Raw genomic sequence first — 23,159 nt, 5'->3', positions numbered from 1 at the left:
CAAGTCAGCACTAATTAAAGTCTTCTATACAATCTATTTCAGGTGTAGATGAAGAGCCAGTGTTAGACCTCTAACAATGCTTCCAGCCCGAGATCCAACAGAGTGCTGCTATTCTTGTCCTTAACTACATTTGCTCATTCTTGCATTGCAACAAACAGAGATTAGATCTGGTTTGCACTCAGACCACTACAATTAATTAAACAGAAATGGTTCATACTCAGACCTCAGATATGCATGGGTAACTCCTATTCAGCTGAGGCACTGATTTCAACTCCCATTGATCAATTTCCTTTAATCTGAAGAACAACAATGACCAAAGTCCAAGTCCATAGGAGACAGAGGTGAAGAAATACAACATGCAGTGAATAAAAACACTTTCAGAAAAGATTTTGATCCAGAGTGACTAAAAGACACTTTAGGATTCTGATGTAACAGAATTTTTTTTAATGAACAATTTTCTGTCATAAGAGATGACCTCTAAATTGTCAGCATTAGTATCTTTTTTGAATAGAGAAGACAAACATCTCCACTATATTAGCAAAATGTACATGGAATGGTTAAATTTTCCACTGTACAGACCTGTAGCCACACACCAAGATTTTGATATGACTTCACACTTCTCAGTTCTCTTTCAAACAGCATCATGGAAAACCAGCTAAGGTACACTGTCATGAACAGCTGTGGCTGCCCAGCATATGTTGCAGTTGAGGACAGCCAAGATGCACAGAGTATCCCCATAGAAGTTCAGAAGGCTTTAAACATTCACCCATACAGAGTAATCCCGTACCTCATCAGAACGCTTCAGGTGTCTCCTCATACAGAGTAACATCACATCACTCCAAAAGGCTGCAAGCATCAGCCCTTCTTGTTCTTCAGCCCAGCCTTTTATCCCCCTCATGTCCATGCCCTGCCCCGTGTGCCCTCTGCTCCCTTTGGTGATGGGTCAGTGCCCCTGGGCACTCCATGGCTCATTGCTGTCAGTGCTGCTCACCTGCTGCTCACAGCTGCACCCACTGGGATGAGGCTGGGCCAGCCCCACCCCAGCTACCACAAACTGTGTGTACCTACACTGTGGTATCAGCAGTTCCTGCAGGACTGCCGTGGTTTAACCCCAGCTGGAAAGTGAGCACCACACAGCTGCTCACTGCCCTGCCAGCGGGACAAGCGACAGAATCAGAACAGCAAAAACTACAAAACTCGTGGGTTCACATAAAGACACTTCAATGAGTAAAGCAAAAGCTGCACATGCAAGCAAAGCAAGGAATTAATTCTGTGCTTCCCATGGGCAGGCAGGTGTTCAGCCATTTCCAGAGCAGGGCTCCATCACATGCAACAGTTGCTTGGGAAGACAAACAGCATCACAATCCAACCATCCCTCATTCTTCCCCCAGCTGTATAGACTGAGCAGATGCCACATGTTCTGGGATACCCCCTTGGTCAGTTGGGGTCACCTGTCCTGGCTGTGTCCTCTCCCAGCTCCTTGTGCACCCCCAGTCCCCTAAATTCTGAGGAGGTAAGAGAAAGATAAAAGGTCTTGATGCCTGATTTTTCTTTTTAAAAATGATCTCATTTTCTGTTTTCAACCTGTATTCTAAAAATCCTAATGAGCTGAGACCTATTTTAATGAGTATTGTGATTTGCTCATAGTTAAGATTTATTTTAATGGTTGCTTCTAATGAGTTGGTATTTGTTTTAAGGATTGTCACAGAAGGATTAGTTTTACACAGCAAATATAAAGAAAATATGTGAAGAGCAGTACACTCTACTGGATATTCTATTTTGTTATACAAGGCCACTAACTTTGAATGGGACGGGCTGTTACAAGCGTCCCCCTTCTGCTAATATCTCCTGCAGCATACTAGATTTTCTCCAGACATTTACTCCTCTCCCTCAGTTGTCTAGTTTCTGCTCCCAAGTGATGCTGAAGCAAGCAGACAGGTGCACATCCCAGCCCCACCTAATTTCAAAGTGGGTTTGAATGAATGAACATGCTGAGTAAGGCAGGCATGAACCTTTACTTTTTATGATCCATAGCTGAGAATAACTATGCTTAAGCCAATGCTGCATGGACTCAGAACACTGCTGACAGTTTTCAATTTCCAGTTCAAGCAAGCTGTGTAACTGTGTAGCAACCTCTCCCTAAATGCTCAGATAAGAAGTTTTAAGACTGCAGGTTAAACCTCCCTCAGTGCTGGAAGGTTTCCATGCAGTCAATCACCATGAACAACATTTGCAGTGTGCAGAAGGTGACACTTGCCCAGGAAAGCTTCTGTGCAAGGTGTAGAGCTAGCATCTGATTCAACTGGACTAGGAGAATAACTTCTTTACTTTTTCAGAATGTGATCTGGAATCTTTATCCATCAGATGTGTGTAAGATCTAGATTCAGCATCACCATCTGGAAAAAGTAAGATCCTAAGTACCTAATAACTAATACTTAGTTAGAACTCCATTACCCTGAAAGATTTGAGTCTTCCCTAGTGAAATCACTATGGGTAGCAAATTGAATTCTAAGTGTGATTAATATCAAAAGTGAATTTTAAATGTACATGTAATGAGGGACAGAAAAGGTAAGATATCATCAAATTTCTTTTTAATGGTCAAAATGGTACAAGAGATTTTATCGCTCTGCTATGTTCACCTCAAAAGAAAGAAATAGTTTAAATTATTCAAAACTAAAAGAGTCCACTCTTTACAAGGACACAACCTTCATCTGTTTGAATTACAGCTTTGTCCTTTGTATTTTCCCATAGCTGAAAATTTCTGACTAGTTCTGTTGGAAATAAAAATCCTTTTATCTTTAATTTCTGTGTCTCAGTACTTATTTTCCTGAAGTTCTTTAAATATTGCCATGCAAATGTACTCATATTTACATTTCACAGACACATATCATCCCAGCTACTTTGCTGAATGAAAGAACACTGGATAAAACAGCACAAGCTTGCCACAAAGACTTATGCACAGGCTTAAATTTCAATGGACCAGTCATTTGCCTAAATTTAAATAACTATGCAGATCTTCATAGTACTGTAGCTGAATTTTTAACATATATTAACTTCATTATGACATTTTCAGACTTCAGATAAAAGTGCATTTATGGTAAGTTACTGGAGTTCTGCAAAACTCAATACATCAGAACCTATGACTTTCAGACAGAAGCAATAAAAAAAGAATTTTCAAATCTTCTCCTATACTTCTCTCTTGTCAGTGGGGGGTTTGAGCATAAAATCATGCATATGAACCCAACTGGCTCTCATGAACTTCCTTGACTTCACAATGTTCACACATAGCCACTCTGTTTCAGCAAAAAAAAAAAAAGAAAAAAAAAAAAAAAAGAAAAAAACCACAACAAAACAACCTCCACTATTTCCAGAAAGACACTGAAAATCAGTAGCTACTTAATTTCTAAAGGTATTATTCATACATGCTGAAGGCCCTCATTTTACAAGCACACATGCATGCAAGGGTATGTTCTGTACTAGTTTTCTGCAGAGCAGTAGCACTACTCCTGGCCAGTACAAATTAGTGGGCAAAAACATCCAGCATAATGCAGTATCTGGCATTTTATCATTAAATACATAAAACTTTTAATGTCAGGAAATTAAATTCTGCATAGCAAATATGAACTGTTCAATTGCTTTATCACTGTATGTGTATTAATATATGAAAAGGGAGATTGTAATTTGTCTTTTGAAGACAGTAAAGCAGCTGCCACATTTATATTTATCCAACTATTTAATTCACGGTTTAAAGTTCCTACTTTTAAATACCTTAAATCATCAGTAGCTGGAGGAAGTAGCAACCTCATGACAGACATGACCTTCTTCAATCAAACTTCCCTAATAAATTTTGGCTGACCAAAAGTTTTCCTTCGTTTCTGCTTTGCCAGATGAAAAAAAATTTTCAAAACCACAGGCTTTGACCAATACACGATGTGATGTGCTCACACAGCCACCAACACACATCCAAAGTGACAGGTCTTTAGAACAGACATGAATTTTTCATAGGTGTGCTTGAATGAACAAGTTTATCCCTGTGTCATCAATATACAATGTGATTCATAGCCCCAAGAAACCTGAGCAGTAGACAGCAAGACAGCAAACCTGCCTCCTGCTCATCAGCATTCACAGGATACACAGGGCTCAAGTGTATGTTTTCAGCAGCAGTCCTGACGACATTATACACAGCATTGTTAGAAAACAATGTCCTAATGTAAGCAAGTACAGATTCAAGATTAGATGCCTCACAAAGCACAACAGCTCTATCAAAATGATCAAATGCTAATTCTTCATGTAAAAAAAACATGATGATTGAACCAAGACTAACATTTGCTCTTCTGTTCACCACCACCAATGAAGAACGCTCACATGATACATTACTCAGTGTAACAGGGAAATCATCAAGTTCTTTCCCAGAGAATCTACAAAGTCACAATTTAAAAAAAAGAAAAAAATCTAAACCACACTTGACAAAACCGTTTCCTACACTGATTAACTCTCTCAACCAAAAAAGAAATTGATAAAAATAATTAATCTGTCATTATTTCCAGGTAGTTAGTTGACAGTATACCAGTACTGGACATACTCCAATCACTTCAGATAGCATTTCATTCAAGGTAAAATGCTCCATGTTTTAGTAAAGCTAACAAGTGAAGAAATTAAGTTAACTGTTGTTTCTGAAATCCAAGGAAGGTTGCTCATCTATTTTAGGTTTCTTGTTGTGGCATTGTATTGAACCACTGACACCTACAGGCATAATTGCATATATTTATTCAAGAAATATCTGTGCAGCTTCCTTGTTATGAGACAAGATACCTCTGAGGATAAGCAGCACAGGTGCCTTGGACAGCTTGATTTATTGGCAAGGTACACATGAAGACAATGCAGATGGAACAGGCATCCCATTGCATGTGAAGTATTTCTCCCCATTCACCCCAACAAAATTGCAGCTAAGAAGTAAATAAAATTCTTTCAGCATAACCAGGGCTTCTCTAAGTCTGTATCATTATTCTGGTTTTGCCCTGATATGAAGAAGTAGGCAACAAAACTGACCTTTATGAATCCCATATATGGTCAATCAAAGACCTTAAAGATGCATTGCCTGTGTATCTTCCCTAAAGATTTAAAATTCTTACTCCTCCAAAAGCTAGTGCTCTAAGGATGATCACAGGGTAGTGTGATGTATTATTAAGTAAACTCATTTATAATCTCTGCTCTTACATTTTTACTATTTACTACTGACTTTATTTCATTATATATAATAAGGAAGCTATATTTGGAAAGTATTCTAGAAAATATTCAGAGCCTAGGGAAATTTAGTTTGAAATTAAGGAACACTGCTTATTTCACCTAACTTTAGGCAAATTGCAGCATATAAAAGTAACTCGGTCCCTCAAGAACATGTGTGAAAATCGTAAGTAACTATTTTTAAGACAAGATTTTAAAGAATTAGTTATCTGGTCCAAGAATGACTCTACCAGACTTTCCACAAAATTATGCTTTCTCCATAGTCAGTGCTAGCAAAAACAGGGTACAAAAGCTTTCTGAATGATCCATTTTGTTCTTTGCTAATTTTGCAAAGGTTATTTAAGAAAATACGTAAATGTGGCCAATCAGGCCAATGCCACCTGTAAGATTAAGGGATGCAAGGTTGCTCTTACTTCATCAAAAAGAAAGTTATCATTTTATGAAATACTGACTGCCCCAAATCACCAGAGTACCTGTAACACTGCTTATGAAGCCTCAGCAGTGGCTAGCCTTGAGTCAGCTTTCTCCAGCCCAGGTGAGGGAAGCAATCTATAAAAACATACTCATTACCTCTTCTTGTCTATCCTTTATTACTTTTCCTGACATGTTCTGAGGTCATCTTTGGAGCAGCCATCAACAAGCAAAGAGAAACAGCCCCTGTCTTGTGTCAGTGCTGCTGAAGTTATTGCCCGGCTGGAGGAGCCCGTCCGCGCCTGCTCCTCCTGGCCACAGACAGGCTGTGCCTGCTCTCACTGCTCTTTTCCCTGCTTAGCAGAATGTCCATCAACCTAGATGATGGGAAACACAGCCCAGACAAGGATTTCAAACAGGTAACGCTGAGCTCTAATCATTTCAGTCCTGGCAACAAGTGGTCTGCAGACAGCACAACAGATTTGTCTCAGTCCCCATTAAAAACAATTTAATCACCTTTTCAATATGGCTTTGAAAAGGCTCAGGATGGCAGTGGAAAAACACATGAAAATCACAGCAGCTACACATTTGGAGCCTATGCCACCTGCAGTGGTGCTCAGTGAGAATTCCACAGGGGACTGACAGAAGTCAGCACAAAACCATCTGTAACACAACCTATTGGCCTCCTTCTTCATGGAGGAGGATGTCAAGGCCAATGAATATCTGGGAAGTTGAGAAGGCCACCGAGATACCCAGCATTATCTCACCCTAGCAGTTCTGTATTCACTTGTTCCTGACAACAACTTGAAGTTACAAGTTATTAAATATTCTGAACAAATGAATGTGGGTGAAAGTGAAAATCAGTTATGAAGGAATATGTTTTCCCCAAAATGCAGAATCCAGAAAGATTGACTTTATAAATGAAATGTGGTTGCAAGATATAGAACACATCCTTCCTTTTTATTGAAGACTTGTAAAAAACCAAGACCTGCATATACAAGTACCTAAGGGTCCCAAACAAGCAAAAATGGGTCTAAATCTAGAGACTTTCCCCTCACATATGACTGTACACACAGATGTCAGTTACTCCCCGGTCTCTCAATAAGGATACAGAAGGATTTCCTGCAACAATACAGTCTTGTTTTTCTCACATCCAGCTGCAAAAAATGCTGCGCATCAACCTCATAATAAATATTGCATCCAAAAAGGGTTGCGACTTTTAAGTATATCTTCTTAGTGCCCCTAAACATCTTTTTCTCAATATATATACTCTTCCTTCAGTATTAAAAATAAAAGAACTGTATGGTACTTAGGATCACAAGGCAGGCACCCACCTCACAAGGAAGCACAGAAAATCAGATGAAAAATTTAGCATAATTTACATAACTGCTGGATTGTAGTTCAATGTCAGCACATTCCCACATTTGAAGTTTGAAAGATACACAGAAATAGCACAGTATTGTTTAATACATATTTAAATAATAGCTGACAACACACTTTTCAGACAGTTTATTTCTTTTAAAAGGAATCAAAGAACCTTCTCCATGTTAAATTCATTGCCATATCATGAAAATAAATATGCTCATTCACTTGAGCTACTATTTTTTTATTCCAAGGGACCACATTTCAGATGAACCCAGTCTTGCATACAGTTTCCATGCAGGACTGAGCATTCCTGATGATTAAACTTTTAAAGTTTCCTCAACAGATAAACAAACCCTCTGATTTAGATCAAATATAAAAGACCTAAATTATATTTTATATATATATATGTATACAAATATTGTATATTTTAACATTTGGTCTACTGCAATGTTGATGCTGTAATAAGTACCTGTCTGACATTCTTTTATTTTAGCAAATATAAGAAAACTGATGAAACTATGATAATAATTAAAGTTTTAAAAAAAAAAAAGGCAGAACAAGGAAAGGTTAACCCCTGCCTTAGCAGTAATAATAACTTCAGAATACATAACATGACTCTGCAACTCCATTAGAAAGCATTTCAGCTTTAGTAAAATACAGAGTTGATAATTTTCCCCACTTCTTCCTACTCTAACTTGTTGCTTCATTATTTCCCGGTTATGAGAATAAATAGAAAAGTATGTGAGACAAAGTGTTAATCTATAGTACAAATGGCTTCACCTAAGTAAATTATGAGACATGATTAGATCTCTTATAGACAGACCCAGAAATAAAATAACTCATCCACATTGCCCTTTCTTTCACTAATCCTCTTTGCTAAGCGCTTTTGGCTACACAACTCAAAAAACCTCTCACTCCAAAAATTAGTGGCAGAAAAATGGGGGGAAAGCAGGAAGAGGGAATATAACATCAACAACATATTATACAGAGATATTTTAAAGCTTTCGCTTTAAATATTTATTTTAATTTAGCCTTTTCCTTGAAAAGCTTTCATAGCTTCTTTGACTCTGGAGAACATCATTTCTCTTGTATACACATAGTGGCTTGCAATGCTGAAAAACCTTTCTTTAACTGTTCCCATAGTAACCAAAATCATTCTTTGTATTTAATTGTTGCCTTTTCAAATATTATCTGTTTTTGTAGCTAGAATCAGTGTGTTCTTTTGCCATCTAAATTACGGATTCCCTGAAGTCTATCAGGCATTCATTATAAATTCAGGTTTGCTTTCATTAATTTGAAATTTAAGGCATTTACTACATTTAAGTATGTAGTATTGCAATAATAAAATAATTCAGGTAGAAGAATGTAGATATAGCATAAAGCTAGAGACATCAAATATTGTTCTGAACAGGTGAATTTTAGTAACTTCAACTTCAAATATGAGGAAAAACAAGCCTTGCTAGAGCTCATATCAAAATTCCCTACCTGAATGGCTCCCTTTTTGAACTATGACTCAGCTTTGTGATTCATTTCTGTTACATATCTGGACTGAATTCTGAACCCTGTGAATGTATTCCTGGCTTTATGTGATGTCTTCAAAAAACAGAAATAATTTCTGAGAAGAAATCACAGAATAATTATTTGCCTGCTTAAATTTTCTTAAATAATCTGGTTTGTATTAGCACTGTATTTATTCTCTGACTTGAATCTACAGCACAGTAAAGAGAACTGCAAGTAGAGACCTTATTACTTATTACTATTACACACCTTACTTGCACTGTTCCATTTCAAGTCCTTCTGATATCAAACACTAGTTTTATGTGTATTTGTTCCAGCAACACCAGCACAGGCTTTAGAAAGTACTAGGTAATCTTACTTCTGAACACCTGTGCTTCCTCACTGACCCATAAATGTTATTTTGTATTTCCTCCATAAATTATCAAAGACTTTACTGTTCCTTGGACAAGTAAATGAGGAGGATTTTATTTATCTATTTTAGAGTGCTGAAGCATACTTTGTCAGAATTAACAACAAATAATCAATACAGCAATATTTATCTAGACTGTATCTCTGAAAATATTTATATAGAACATCTAAATTTTTCCAGTCAAAAGTATCCATCACTTCCATTTACACAGGTCCAAAACATTAGATTAAGTTTTAAAAGGGATGACCAAAAAAGGGCCCAAAACACAGCCCTATTAATAGGGGGCTCTTGTAGGACAAAATAACTTGACACCACCTCACCTTTTAGTTCATCTGTTAGAAAGGAAATCTGTTTCTTCTGCTCTGCCTTTAAACTGTGTGCATGTGACCTTTTAGATTGATGCAATCAAAACATCAAGAAGCGTATTCTAAAATAAAACAATGCTTTTATTTCTTGGTTCTCGTAATGTATGTTCCAGGTTGCTTTGTGGCTCTGACTTGAGGTCTCTGTCACTTTGCACCTGTGGCTGCCAGAAGAGATGAACCCTGTAAACTTTGTGTGTTCTAAAGCAGCAATCTGGGCACATATTAAAATTGTACATAAATATGTCAATTTTACAAAAGGACATAATAACTGGAAGTGAGGATGGAATGCTCCTGGGAAATTAGTATTGAAAAGTCTGAGTAAAGGGTTGGGATGGAGCAGTAGATGACTACAAAAATTAGAGGAACATTACCATATTCCTGGATGGATACCCTATAGGCTTTCTGCATAAACAAATGAACAAACAGACAGATAAAGAGTTTTATCAAGAGTACAGTTGGTAAGCATAACTAATTAAAACATGGAGAAGTTTACCTCAAAGCTACCTCACTCTTCCCCCTGCCTGTGTTTCCCTTGATTTTTCCCAGTAGCTCACTCCTGGTAACCTCCTGTCTCCTATTTGTATTGCTTATCACAGGAACTCTCCTGGGATTAGGGGGATGCACTGAACATATAAAACAGCTGATCTGGGAGGAAAAAGGGGTGTAACCTATCGTATTTTGATGTATATCTACTTGCTTTTGAAAACACCACCTCACACTTAGGTGAAAGCATTGGCCTCTTTTCCTTTTCCCGCTTCTATTTCTTGAAGATATTTATAAAAGCTGTACACAAGCTGATGCTGTGGTCTGCTGAGAAGAAAGCTCTAAATCTGGATTATTACTAATATTAGGTGGATACATCTGCAATACATGCTGTTATGCATTTAATCATTGTTGCAGCAGCAAATATTTTTTGATGTGCAACAAAAGCTACATACTACGTAACGATTAAGAGAGGTTTAAAATACAAAACCAAAACAATTGGAGTGAAATCCTACCACATCCACAAATAACTAGTAAATGGACCTGGAAGCACACAAAATACTTTGAGTTTCAGCACAGGAAAAAAAAGCCAAAAGATATTCTTTCCTCACAAACATCCATTTAGATGGTGGCTACTGCAGGTATTGCTGATAAAAAGCAGCTGGGCTAGCTGATGTCCTCAATATAACAAAGCTTAATCCTGCTCCTGGAACCCAGAAGGAAGAACTTGCACTTGTAGTCGCTTTGTAACTGTACAAATAGTTTTTGCAGCATTTGGCTCCTTTAAATTCACTCTTATTTGGTACAATATTTTGTCTTCACGGCTTAATGCTACTGCAATGCAATCGCAAGTTTATATCTTAATCCGACCGCACCGAAGCTGCATGTGTCCTAGTGTCATGATGCACAGTCCTTTCCCTTTCATTTCCTCTGCTTCCCACCTCCCCATTTTCCATCTTGCTTTTCATTGTTTTTTTTAAGCAGTAGGTGTTTTATACATCCCATATGGTGGCCAATGCAGCCACTGTATTGACTGGTAAAAAAACAGGAGGGTGAAGAGGAGATAAAGAAAGAGCAATTGCACCACTTCTTTTTTAGGTATGGTCTCCCACCTCTGCTATCAGTAAATCCATGCAAGTAAAAATAATGTACTCAATGCTCACTGCAAACATAGATTTTGATAGGTTATTAAAATTACTGCTCCCAAGGCTATTCACAGATACATTGAAAAATGTACGTAGTAGAGAAAGAGGAGTATCGCCTCTATTTCTTTGTTACCTCCAGGAAAAAATAAATAAAGACCAAAACAAACTGGAGCTAGAGGTGGGGATAAGGAGATTGTTTTTAAAATTGTTTGTGTCCTTCCCTAGTATCTCTTTTTCACTCAGAAAGAGACCAAATCTTGTTCTTAAAAATACTAATATTTAGATTATGCACATAGCATGCAGGTAGGTGTGGATATTTTTTCACATAATTTCTTCCCTCTAGGATGCAGGTAATCTCTCAACCTTAAGCATCATGAAGCAGTCTGTATATTTTGAAGAAGTATCCTGATTGAACTTACATTTGCTGCAGTGGTATTCCTATTTGAGTCATGATAATATGACTCAAGAGTAGTGTATTTTCTAACAAAGCTAACCCTCACATAGCCACTGCACAGGATGATGGTTTTCAGAAATGTTCTGCAAAATACCTGGTTTAGAAAACCCCTCAATAAGCCAGCAATAACACCACAACAATACCAGTATTTTTCACCAATTAGATTCAAAAGACTACCTGATAATGCTTTCACTAGAATTCTAAAACAAGCTGTGAAACAGCACAGCACAATAGTCCAGTAGTTACACCATGCAATTATAAATGCAAATCTACCTAGTTTTTCTGTGACATCCCTCCTTTCCCCACCTTCCAATGACAGTAAGAAATAGGAAATGCTGTTCTTTGTTATGCTTCAGAGAAATTATTAAATTACTGTGAAAGTGAAACAAATACATTTCTGCTATGCACTTGAACTGTTTTTTCGAGTTTTAATCTACAATACATTTGTCTAACCAAATAAAGTACTTTGCAATCCGAGCATTACACATACACGCATATTTCCTTCATATTTTTCATTTTATGATGCTTTAATTGTTCACAAGTAATAACATAGTTGATTAATTTTTATATTTGATGCTGCAATTATGTTTTGAAATCTAATTTGTAAGAATTGATGCTGTACCTTAATACAAACACCACAGGCTTCTAAATTAAAAAAACAAATGATCCCCTGGTTCCTCCTCCCCCACCACCCCACCCTCATCTCTTCAGCATTTAGATAATGCCACCCCAGATCCATGTTTCTCCTGCACAAAGGTACAGACCCAAATCTGCCTTAATTTCCTTGCAAGAGGATAAAATACAACCACTGGTCTCAAACAGAACTTTGGTTACACTTTAGCAACAGCCTGTGCTTTTACGGACTAGAAAGTATAATTTTGTTCCTGGAGTGATTCCTAAGACTGAGCACTTCCACTTAAATTAGTGAGAGCTTGAGTTAAAGAAGTTTAACAACTATATTTGCCCCAATTTTACAGCAAAGTAATTTCTGTATACTTTCAAGATTTTGGATGTACAAGAAAAAGGAATAAAATGGGCACAGCTAGCACTTCTCTCACTCTCCCCATATGAGTGAAGTGGGTTTGCTCCCAAATCTTTGGTATTGTACCTGGAAAGCATCTTCCTTTTTTGAAGCTTCAGAGCAAATGCTCCTTAGTCAACACCAGGCATCAAGGTGAACAACAGGAACTAACACTGCCTTCCCAACTGATGTAGGATGTTACAAGAACTGGTTAATTACACAAAATTTAAAAATGGTATATGATCTAACTTGACACTCAGGCTGTCTAAAAAAATGGCTTTTCTGAAATGAAACATAAATCCAGTAAGGTCGTTATTTTGGAGACTCCATGCTGCCCCAAAATCAAATGCCTTTATCCCTTTGAATAGGTACATGGTACATAAAAGCTGTAGATCTCATTTAATGCCTGAAACTGAGGGCATAGCAATGCTTGTTCTGAATGGCTCTGTTGGGCATGAATTTAGGCAGGATGAAAATGAAGTCTGTTTTTCCTTTTAAATCCAAAGTCAGTGAGTGAGTCATTTTCTGCATGCCCCACTGCAGTCCTGAGTGGCTCTGCAGTCCTCCCAGCAGATGATGGGTGTGCTCTTCAGGGCTTAGGCAGCTGCCATGTAAGATAATAGAAAACTCTGTAATTTTATTAGAATAACAAACGCTGCAAGTGACTAACACTACAACTTACAACAGCAGCTCTTCAGGTGGAGGTGTCCAGATAAAATAATTAATTTTCAATAGCCTAAGCCTGTCTCCAACAGGTAGGTAATGCCTGCATTACCTACAGTAACCATCCTCTTCAAGGTTGATTGACCCAGGTAAGATTTTATTTACTTCAACTACACCTCCTTTTAGGATTGTTCCAGACATTAACGGGTTTTGACATATATAAAAAAAATTCTATTTCATCACACGGGAAAAATCTCAGCCCAAAATTAAAATACAAAACTGTGTCTCATGGTTCATTGTTCTAATTAAAATGTACTTGCAAAAAATATTTAGCAATGATTACTCAAGGCCATCAGTTTAGAAGAGTTCTTGGTTGCCAAGTGTGAGAGTGCCACTTTGGAATTAAGTTGGTATTTGTGATTTGACTTGTAATTCTCAGTTATGTAAATAAAGCAGGCACTTCCAGATATTACAGTACATATAGAATAAAACTTGCACTCCGGAACCCAGTCTTTCTTAAGCACCTGCCCATATAGGTATGCAAGAAAGGCATATTTTTACATAAGCTCTAAAACCAAATAATGCAAAATTACTTAATCTATTTCTTTTCGGGAAATTTGTGGACATGAAGGACAAGCAAGTAAGGTAATTAAAGCTTCCTCTATTTCAGAAATACCCAGTGGAGAATGTGATGGTTCACAGAGAAGAGAGAAAAGAAGGATGCAAGGGAATGCACCGATTTTTATTTCATTTATAAATTAAAAACATTTCTCAGACCTGATAAATAAATTGGTAATCTTACTCCAAAGGACATTCTTTTTAGAGTGATGGCCAAAACTAGTATGCCATTATGGTATCATAATGTTATAAAACTTAATGTATCTCAATGAAACAAAATGATCTTGCTGTAGGCAAAGCTGTTTCCTGAATGTCACGGTGATTTGGTGACAATGTTTTTCTTATGGTAACTTCAGATCTAGTTCAGAAACTCTAGCTGCAGATGCAGTTATGTTGTCCAGTGCTTGCTGCTGAAGCAGGGGAAATTTGTATTCCCATTAATTGTAACTGCGCTGTCCTTGTGCAATTCAGTGTTTCAAATCAGCTTTGGCCACACTCTGTCAATGCACATTACAGTAACTGTATTTTGACTTGAAAAGTTCTACCCAAATTTTCATCATCTGGTGCTCAGAAACATCAGCAAAGTTGTATTATCTCTACATATTTTTATTTCCTCTATTTTATTTTATTAATGAAGACTAGCTACACAATGATACAATGCACTCATCTCACTTTGCAGTTACAATTATCTCAACTAGAAAATGCTGTGGTTTTCTTGATCCTCCACATTTTGATTCAAAATGACCTCATTAAGTACTTGGCTTAACATTCCACCCAAGTTGAGTTCAGTCACATCAGTAATGGTTTAAGGGAAATGACCGAAGTATTCACAGTTGATTGTGTATTAGAAACCAAATCTCTTCTCATAGGAAAGGGGAAGCTTTCCAAACAATGCAAAGGATCCCTTGCTAAGTCCTTGGCAGGGCTACAGATAAAAATCTATCTTGCATCCTTCCTCCACAGGCCAGGTGCCATCATTCCTCTCCCTCCTGCATTATTCACCACCACACAGGAGAGAAAAGACATGAGGTGAATTACAAAATATTGAAAATACTAAGTATAGTAACTGCAATTAGTTAGTGGCTCTCAAAAACCAGCTTATTCAACATGTGCAATTTATGATCAAATTAAGCTGTACAGAACTGCTTAATCCCTTAGCTGCAAACAATTGTCTAAAATATTTAAATTACCTATGTAGATTGCTTTCCTGTTAATCTCACCTATAGAGTGATGGTTGCAGTGTTTGAGAAGGAGCATGAGAACTGATGATACTCCCATTCTAGGACTATATAGGGTTTCTTCCATATTCACTTTACAGTGCAATTATATTTCCTTTGCACAAGTGTTACCTATAATTGATTTTACGAAATCATTCGCATTTTTGCTGTGCCTGGACACAGAAAAAAAATAGAAAAAAAGTCTGGTTTATTGTTCTGTTTTTCCTCAAAGCAAGAAGAAATAAGTTACCAATTTGAGCAGCCTAGACAAGAGGACATGTCAGGTTCCAACTAGTTAGCAGACAATAAACAAAGTGTAAATACTGTATTTTTACTATTTTCTGAAAAGCTTCCCATTTCAAAGGAGACATGAGTACAGCAAAATAATATATTTTCCTATTATGTGCAAAAAGCAATACACGATGCACTAGGAGGCCATGTGACAGACAACACAGAAAACAGAAATTTTCAGTTCCCCTTCAAGTCGCTAAATAGAGCTTAAAGACTAACTAGAAAAACAGATAAAAGAATGTACAAGTAGACCACTGACAGCATAAACACACTGTTTATGTTTACCCCATTTCAAAGTATCTGCTTTAAAGAAATAGATATAAATGTTACATCCCCCACCTGTTATCACTAAAATGTAGTGCTGGAGAATATACTGCAATCCAGCTGATGCCTCAGGTTTTTCAGCTGAGCTGGAACCATGACTTTCAGAGTATTGTCATTCCAGACCAACACTGGGCATCCCTATTCTCTTCTGCATTCTCTCACCCACAGAGTGACACATGCTTCCACAGCCCATTGTCCCAACCACCCAGAAACTGAAATAGTAGAACCATCTTTTATCTGCTTTTCCAGACAAGTGTGAAAAGCATTCCTGTTTCACAGCACTGACAGATGCCTTTTTGAAAGGACTGCCCGAGCAGACAGGAATCGTGCTGTGGACACCACTGCCTGACAGCCTGGCTGCTTTAGAGACCACGCTTCACATCCCCACTGAGGGGCTGTAAGGACTTCAATGGTGTATCAGACAGGCAAATGTGATTTTAAGGCCACAGAAGGACTTGACCATGAGGTAAGCACAGGATGGAGTGGCAGGGGGTCGGGCTCATCCTACATAATGCATCCAGAAAAGGACCCTTTGGCAAACTGTGGAGAAGCACATATGCTGGTATCACCTCAACCCCTTGTTTACACCTTCATTCAGGCAGAGGCATGATTCAATAGCAGGATAACAGAAGCATCCAAAATTACAGAGGTAATATAAGATCACTGTCGGTTGGAGGGGAAAGAAAATCTTCCCTGGGATTTATCACAAATGAAAAAAAAAATTCTAGTGAAAAAAAATGAAAAGAAAATTCACAACTGATTAAGTGAAGAATAATACACAATCAGCTTGGTTTGAGCTTCTTTTGAAGGGAATTAGGCAATGCTTCAAGAGTCAAAAAAGATCACCAGTCTTCTGATTCACCAATTATATACCTACAACTTGAAACTCTGAGAACAGAAAAAAAACCCCTAGATTTTGGAATCTGCTTACTGCAGCTAATAAATTCCGTCTCTATATGCAAAAAAATCTTCCTAGATTCCAATCTGTATAAGTACTGGAGCTCTGCACTAAACAGTGCAGTACAGAATAGCATTAGAGCTTAACTCTCCCCCTTAGCAGCCTGTTTCCATCAGCAAGCACCCAGGCAGTCACTGTGATTTCAAGAAGCTTTCTCATGTATTCAATCTCACACTTAAGAACCATGCTCAGGTAAGTACAGTTGCAAGGTACAAGTGAAACAGCTTTGGCACAGACAGAATAGTGAAAAGATTCACTACATAGGCTCATTCAGGCATTTACCAGAAAAAATCCAACTTGATCTTAAGAGTCTGAAGAACTGTCAAATGATGTGTGACATTCAGAATCATAAAATAAAATCACTGACTATGTTTGAGTTGGAAGGAACTTTTAAAGGCCATCTTATCCAATCCTTCTGCAATAAGCAGAGACACCTTCAGCTAGAACAGGTTGCTCAGAGCCCCATCCAACACCCCTTGAATGTTTCCAGGGATGGGGAATCCACAACTTCTCTGGGCAACGTGCTCCAGTGTTTCACCATCCTCGCTGTAAAAGCCTCCTTCCTTAGATTCAGTCTGAATTTACCTTCTTTCAGTTTAAAAACATTGAACTCTTCCTATCATTTTTCTAGGCTCTTAATCTGTAAATCTCTCCTAAAACTCAAGAAAATATTTCTGACACGAAAAAAGAGTTGTCAAATTACTGTGTCTGTTTCATGACATAATAACATCTGTAGCTCTAAGAACACTTTAACAGCAAATAATACCTTTAAGTAACAATCAAAATCAGAAACATGACAGCAGCTGAAGTGCATAAACCACCTTTAAACTCACCAGCTCAGAGGGTTGCATGTTGCCATCACTATTCTGATCTGCAGGGCAGTCATATCCAAAGAAACGCATCAAATTAAATAGACAACTATCAGCTTAACTTGAAATATGATCTAAAAATGGTGCACCTGAACTTCACTATACTTTTTTCATGTTCTAGTAGCACATTAATGGTTTTCCATGTTTAACTATGAACATCACACAGCAGAAGAACACTGCCTGCTCCAAGACTCAAGTGTCTTTAGACACTGCCTCTTGTAGGCTGACCTTTCAGCCAAGACTTTGCCCCGTGAAGCTAAGTTCATTTAAAGCACAACATACAGTTCCCTGGGCCATGCATCCTCTCCCATGCTGCCTCGTAAGAACTTGAAATTGAAGTAAGGATTCCTCATGCCATTGCTCTGTGCCAGCAGCTGATTTATTTATACTGGAATTCAGATAGGAAGGACTAAAATTAGGACTCTGTAAGCAGAATTCACTGTTCAAAATGTTCCAATTGTTTTAGCATCTGGGCACCTTTGAGAACAACTGACTGATGTATCACCATGGCAACATAAAGAGGCCTCAGTAACTTGAACTATTAAGACAGCAAGAGGTTTTTAAGGCTTGTATTTCTGCAAAATACAGCAAAGCTAATGCAACGTCCTAGACAAAGTGGAGGGATGAGAAAACAAAATAAGGAAGAGCTCACATTTCCTGTTTGTCACCCTAATCTCACAATGACCATTGATTTTTCTGCCTCAGTGCCTGTTGTGGAGAGGAAAGACAAAAGCCACAAACGCGTGTACTTCCTCTTGCCAAATCCATTCCTGGTGAATAACTGAGGTAGGGATTTTGCCCAGTGCACAAGCAAAGAGTCAGTAATTACCTGGGTACCACTATGAAATTACTCCCCAATGAAATAGTTTGAGCTTCCAAGAAAAAATGCAGCAGGAGGGGAAAAAATTGGCCCTTTACTCCTGCAATCCTGATAAGAACTTATCATGGACACTTAAAATCTCGTTAAGATTTGCTGCTACCACTTCTGGCACCATTTGCTGCTTACAAAAAAAAAACATTAGACAAATACATTATTTAAAGCCACTAAACAGTTTCTTTCTAAAACAAAATAACATCATTAATCAAATATTATACAAGTAGCATTAAAAGCTTTTTCTTTTTTTTTCCCTGCCCAGTCTTCACAGTTTATTGTGTCCTGAATGTCTTGGATGTAATTTTACTGTGCCATACAAGAGAATTATTTTTAGCTATTTGTAACTGTTTAACATTTTATTATTATTAATATGCATTTTATCTGGTTTGGATTACAGACTTTCTTATGTAGCTTTAGAAAGCATTAGTTATTCTAAACTACTCTGTCCCTGTAGGGCCTGAAGGCAGAAACTTCTCCCTACAGGACCTTGCTGGCTGGCTACTGCTCAGCTCTCTGTGATATGCACAATTTTTGTGTTAAATTTTTGTGTTTGGACATGTAATTCCAAACCATATAGGTACACAACGATAAGAATAAAAATCAAAAGATAACTATAAAAATCAAAGCATCAATGTTGTTTTCCACATTAATTATCAATAACTATAATCCACACATGCAGATCAGCTCATACATAAAGCCTGCATTACAGTCAATGGAATTCAAGAAATGCCAAGGGCACGTTTGCATTGGAGACAGATGACACTGGGACACTTGGACACAGGAATTAGGATCTGTTGTGCTTTTCTTAACTGGATATGAAGAAAGCTACCTGCATGTAGAAATCACATGGTGAAATGCAAGATCAGTATGCTGATATTTCATTCATAATGCTGGAAATTTTCCTGAAGCTGCATGCTTTCACCACCCTACAACTACTTTGAAGGTTTCTATAAAATTTACCGGATTCCAGTTTAAAAGTTTTTCCAGCAAGATGGTTCTGTTTAATTTCAAATATACTTGTCATAAATGTTGGCTTAAAGACACTTATACACTGATATAGTTTCATATGGAGAAGTTCAAATACATTTAATCTGTTTAAGCACAACCTTGTTCCTCATTGAAAGAATTCCTGAGCCACAGGTCATATTTTTAAACATTAGTATTTGAAGAGTAGCAGAGGTTAGAGCATTCTGAGACCACTGAGTGTTTAGGAAAAGTTATGTCTGTGTTCTTAGAAGATACCACTAATCAGGCAGTTAAAAAAAAAAAAAAAACAACAACAAAAAAAAAAAACCCCAAGCATGCCAAAAATGTGGGAGGTGGCTTCATTCAGCACATGCTAAACAGACATCAGAGTTTCTTACTTTGAATTCATAAGAGATTATTAAATGCTGAATCTCATCACAGTAAATGAAAAAGCCAATCAAACAACAGTGCCGGCTTCCCTTTTAATGAAGACAAGAAAAAATGTTCTATGCTGTTTTGAGCTAACCAGAAAGATTGTTCTGGATTTCTGCACAGTATTTTAGAGTCCACTGCCTTTCGAATCTCTTGGTATTCAGAGAGGCCCACAACAGAAGTATTACAACAATCAGATGCCCACAGCATTTCAAGCATAAGGCCCTTGCAGTAATTCCCAGACAGTAGGTAACACACTGTGGTTAAATTTTAATACAGGTACTCTAGATGAAAGGGGTTTATCACCAGATTGAAAAGGATACCACAGCCAGATACAGATTTAAGCCATAGATCTGTAGCAAGATCACAACCCATCTAATCTACTCTAATCCACCGGTGGTGTTTTGGATGGTTCAAGGATTTAGGGGATTTGGGGGGATGTTTTAATTTTCTTACAGTAACAGGCATGCAAGCCAGGACTCCACAGACAATTTTAAAGCTTAACTTGTGCATACCAAGAGAAGCAGAAAACTAAACACACATGAACAGGAATTATGTTATCCATTATCATATTTTTAATATCTTCCACATTTAAAAAGGCACAGACCTCAAGTTTGTGTTGTGATAAAGCCTTAGAATTGTGTTTTCTTTCTTTTCACAGAAACAAAATTACTTTTATTCTTCAAGGACTCAGTCATTAAGAAATAACCATCCTGCCTGGTATTGCAAGGCAAATATTACTGCACACTCTGATTTTCATCTAATGCAAGATATAAAAATACTTTGAAATTAAGTAAACAAAATTTCCCTGGAAAAACACTCTACCACACTTCTGAAGATGCCTCTTGTGCCACAGAGGTAAAATGGTCACTGGAAAACACTAAAATATTGCAGATGATCTGAACATGTACAAATTACCTTTATAAAAATCAACTACTTGCAAGAATGAAAAGACTATTTAAACAAAAAAAAATCACCTTATCAAACCTGTTCAAAAGTCAATTTCTCGGCATATAAAGGCCCATTCCCTCTATATAAGTCATTACCCAACGTCTTGGCAAAAAAATGTAGGCTAATGAACAGGAGCAGCAGCTTAGCCTCAGGCCAGTTTCTACTTTTGGAAACACCTATGAAAGCCCAGATAAAAGAGAAAGGAGGGCGTATATACATATCCATGAGAAGGAATCTGCACTGGTGTTCAAACTGCGCTTCTAAAAGATCATGTTATTTGAATAACTCACTGTTTGGATACATCAGGCATTATCATCTGTTCTTTTTTCCTTGAATCCACTGTCGTCTCCACGGGGGTGAGTACTACAGCAGCACATGACACTATTGACTGGTATGAGTCTTCCCGGCACACTGCAAAGATAAAAAGTATCAGTGTTAAACAGTAAATTCAGTTTGCACTTGAAAGGAAAAAAAAGGAAAAAGAAGAAAAAAATCTATTCATACTGTGATAAACACAAATGAAAATAATTAATCAGGCTTCACTGAGGGCACATGCAATGAAAATGCCATTATTTTTCACATTTCCTAATGTGCTTATTTTGCACATTTTTTGCCACTGACTGATCACTCACTGAGTTTTACCTGGCACAAGATCTGCTGTCAGTCTGCTCTAGCTCATTGGTGTGTGTGAGTCCTAAAAGGACTTATATTTCATAAATTACATCAGAGCATGATTCACTTCTCAGTTTTTTTTCATCACAGACTGAAAATAAGGGTGAAAATGATGAGAGGTTTCCAGACAAACCTCCCACCTTCAAAAATTTTAGACTTTGTAAGAAAATAGATTTAAGAAAATCTAATTAGTGAGTTATTTTTCACTTTCAACTGTTATGACTCATTTTACTCCAAAAAGGCCAAATCTAAACAGTCTAGAAGTGAGATATGATATACTGATTCATATTTGCTTTTAATAAAAATTGTATCAGTATTACTGTGCTGAATGTTACAACTTAGAGCTAGACTGTTACAATTTAGAGCTAGAAGAATGATCGCACACTTGAGCTGGGCATTTGGCTCAATTAAAACTATTAAATGAATATCCAAAAGTTTCTGACCTCTGAACAGACAATTATATTGCAATACATCAACATTCTTAAAATGTAAATTTTAAGTGTCATAGTAATTCAGATTTTAGCAGTGACCACTCCTACTTATTTTGAAGCTATAGATTTCCTTTACAGTCAAGACATGAAAAAAAAATGAAAGCTGGAATTAAGAGTTGATTTCATTGAACAAAGCATGACAGCTTCTTGTCTCACATTTGGTACTTTAATGTGTTATATACAAGCAAGAAGAAATGTGGGGGCCTATGTTTAAACAGAAAGACACACAGTCTTTTATAACATACAGAACTCTTTCATGAAGAGTGAACACATGCCCATAGAGCCAATAACATAGCCTGTAAAACCAGAATGACTGATGCAAATCCTGAGCAATTCAAAACCAGAAAGAACACATTTCACAAGTACATACATTTATACAAGACTGGTACAGCTGGGAACATTGAACTGTGACACTGATTTATTATTATTCCGTTCTCCACAATCATGTGCCTCCTTATTGCCCACGGAAAACACACCTTTGGCATAGCCTATGCTCCCCTTACAAAAGAAGCAAAACTGGAGTAAAACTTCACCCATACTGATCTGATTGGGTCAAGAACAGCTAACTGTGCCATCTTACCCCCAGGGCACAAATTACCTTCATCCCAAACTCAGCACACACCAACAGGACACACTGGTGCTCCACAAACACCCTGAAACACTAACAGGAACAGGCCAGGTTGGGGCTGGGTATTTCTACAAAGGTCTTCTTTTGCTTTCTGAGTAGTTCTGAGCCATTCAGCAAGCAGCACAATTGGCTGGAGCACAGGCAGCTCTGCCAGGAAAGAAACCTTTCGGGGAGTGCTTGTAATTGTATTTAATTTATCTGATGTTGTCCAGCATTGGTTTTGCTTCTGTCTTAAATATTAATGTGCACACTGTCCTATGTGACAAAGCCACCTAAGATGCCCAATATCTTTTACCTTACCTTCCTCTTTTCTTTGGAACCAGCATTATTCAATACTTTGTCACTATCCTAGACACACATCTCCAAAAGACTGTGAGACGCATAAAGAGAACTTCCTACATTGACTGCAGGCATGCAAGTAGGATTTCTGTTATAGCTTGATGCACAACAGATTAAGATGAATCTAATGCAAAATACATTGAACTAAAGAGACAGCAAAGGAAAAAATGGATTTTTTGGTGATTTTACATCCTACTGTATTATGTACGACCAGCAGACCATCTACTAGAGATTCTGCTTGGTAGGCACCAAGTACTTTACAAAACAGTATTTTCTCATTACAACCAGCAACTGAGTATGTGCAAAAAAGAACATTAATGTCTCTTTGTCTCTTTATTTACAGTCAAAGAATTGCAAAAATATAGGCTTATCATAGTGCACCAGTGATATTCAGCACCCAAGTTTTAACCAGTCACCAGAAACACTGATAAAACAAAGCATAAAGGATAAA

The 23,159-nt window shown here is 37.4% G+C and overlaps 1 protein-coding gene across 10 annotated transcripts in view; it reads right to left on the bottom strand.

Moving 5' to 3' along the window:
- Positions 1-23,159, bottom strand: part of CCSER1 (coiled-coil serine rich protein 1) — a 621,761-nt gene that overhangs the window by 422,406 nt on the left and 176,196 nt on the right. For all 10 annotated transcript variants that reach the window (XM_064416942.1, XM_064416939.1, XM_064416938.1 and 7 more), the window contains one exon: positions 20,869-20,989. In XM_064416942.1, the coding sequence (XP_064273012.1) occupies positions 20,869-20,989 (121 nt within the window). The remainder of the gene's footprint in view (positions 1-20,868; positions 20,990-23,159) is intronic.

The sequence above is a fragment of the Passer domesticus genome, chromosome 4 (assembly GCF_036417665.1).
Source record: "Passer domesticus isolate bPasDom1 chromosome 4, bPasDom1.hap1, whole genome shotgun sequence".
NCBI lineage: Eukaryota > Metazoa > Chordata > Aves > Passeriformes > Passeridae > Passer > Passer domesticus.
The sequence above is the reverse complement of the archived record's forward strand: the minus strand, read 5'-3'. Positions and strand labels throughout refer to the sequence as shown.